The 1,758-nt window shown below is 48.0% G+C and overlaps 1 protein-coding gene across 4 annotated transcripts in view; it reads right to left on the minus strand.

The window, feature by feature from the left end:
- ebf1a (EBF transcription factor 1a) overlaps positions 1 to 1,300 on the minus strand; it is a 53,115-nt gene extending 51,815 nt beyond the window's left edge. For 3 of the 4 annotated variants that reach the window (XM_030739605.1, XM_030739603.1, XM_030739604.1), the window contains exon 1: positions 505 to 1,300. In XM_030739605.1, coding sequence (XP_030595465.1) covers positions 505 to 638 — 134 coding nt within the window. In that variant the 5' untranslated portion in view covers positions 639 to 1,300. The remainder of the gene's footprint in view (positions 1 to 504) is intronic. The other variant, XM_030739606.1, reaches the window with a different exon arrangement.
- Positions 1,301 to 1,758: the final 458 nt, after the last annotated feature.

The raw sequence follows: 1,758 nt of genomic DNA on the forward strand, positions 1-1,758 counted from the left end.
AATTCACTTTGTCTTATTTTGTGTGAAAACTCCAAAATTTTAAACCTGGAAAATATAAATATACATGCACAGAACCTTCTCGGCTTTATTATAATAATAATAATAAAAAAAAGGAGAAGCAAGCAACAAAGTGAGCTGAAAAGTCTAAACAGAAACTCAGCGCTCACTTTTCAGACTAAAGTTATTCTGAGCCAACATTTAAACCCTGCGCGCCTTGGAGATACAGTTCTGCCCTTCGTCCTGAAATCCGTTTTAAAAAAAGAGAAAAAGCAACCCCCCCAAAAAACTTCGAGCCACATAAAATATTTTATCAAGTCGGACTTTGAGCTAAAAACTTAAAATGCCTGGGGGAACAGTGATTATCCCACAACTGCGTCCTCTGGGGACTCATGCTGCCCCAAGTGATGCAGCCGCTCCGTCTTTAACACCGCAGATCTGAACGGGTTTTCTCCCCGGTCTCCACGCCCCGCTGTCAGCGCAGCGCCAAGGCTGCCTCGGGCTCACCTCTGGGCGGCTGTGTTGGCGTCCAGCACTCCGGCGCCCTGCATCCATGTCCGAACCGCGTTCATCCCGGCCACCATGGGCTCTTCTTTCATACTACTCCCACTCCTCTGGATGCTCTCGTGGATGCCAAACATCAAAACGCACCTTCACGCTGTCTCTATCTCTCACTCACTCTCTCTCCTCTCTCTCTATCCTCCTCTCCTTGGCTCCCTCCTTTTTTTTTTCCCCTGTCTCCCCTCCTCTCGCGTGTCTGTTTGATCGCGCTGTCAGAAGAGCAAAGTGGCGTGGTCTGTTTCACTTGGCGTTTAGTTGCGCGTGTTTCTCAAAGTAAACAAAAGATGCGACATGTGGAAGGAAAAAGGGGAGCTGTCAGCATCCAGGGTTAGCTGCACCTCATGTCAGCGACTCCAGAAGAAAAAGAGGGGGAAGCAGCAGCTGTGAAGATGAACAGCGTGAGAACGATGAAAGGGGAAGCGCAGGATGAGAGGCTGCACTGAGTTGGCGACAGTCCCCCGGATCAAGGTGCAGCTGACAAAATCACGAGCAAAATGTCAGTTTTTTTTTTTTTTTTGCAACAAACAGTCCACAGAGAAAACGAAAAACCGAAGAGATGAAGCACGTTTCACCTTCCGTAGCTCCGTTTCTTTATTTACAAAGTCTTCCCCTCTTGTTCAGATGAATGAAACGGAAGATTACGCGCAATTAAGAGGCAGTCCTGGGTAACAACGGCTCAACTCCTCCTCAGCTCCTGCTCGGGTGATTTGCGCTCTTTTCTTCCCTGAGGAATCACTTTGGACCATCTCTGGGATGCCAAACAAGAGAGAACTAGTAGGTGAAGGAGGCGTGGTCTACACTGGGAGCAGGAACGCCCTCAAACATAGTTAATAACGCGGACAATCATCTGTCCACCAACCCGACCACCACGCTGCCCGCCCGCCTGCCTTCTGTCCCCGCCTCGCTCCACGCAGGGTCCCGCCCCAGCCACTTAGCCAGAAGCTGTGCGCTGTGTGTGTACGTGCGTGATGTGTGTGTTAAGTTTTTTTTTTTTTTTTTTTTTTTTGTGCGCGTGTTTAGAGCTGACAGTTAATATGTTCATGACAATCAAACACCAACTCGAGGGAGGACATTAGTTTAATCCATATAGTTTTGAGTCTGAGCGCAAAGAACAGAGTGTGAGAGAGAGAGAAAAACTGTAAGGCATGAGAAACATCCCCGCATCAATCTGCAAAAGCCGAAACAGATTCTGATTAAATG

Source organism: Archocentrus centrarchus, chromosome 10 (genome assembly GCF_007364275.1).
Source record: "Archocentrus centrarchus isolate MPI-CPG fArcCen1 chromosome 10, fArcCen1, whole genome shotgun sequence".
Classification (NCBI taxonomy): Eukaryota; Metazoa; Chordata; class Actinopteri; order Cichliformes; family Cichlidae; genus Archocentrus; species Archocentrus centrarchus.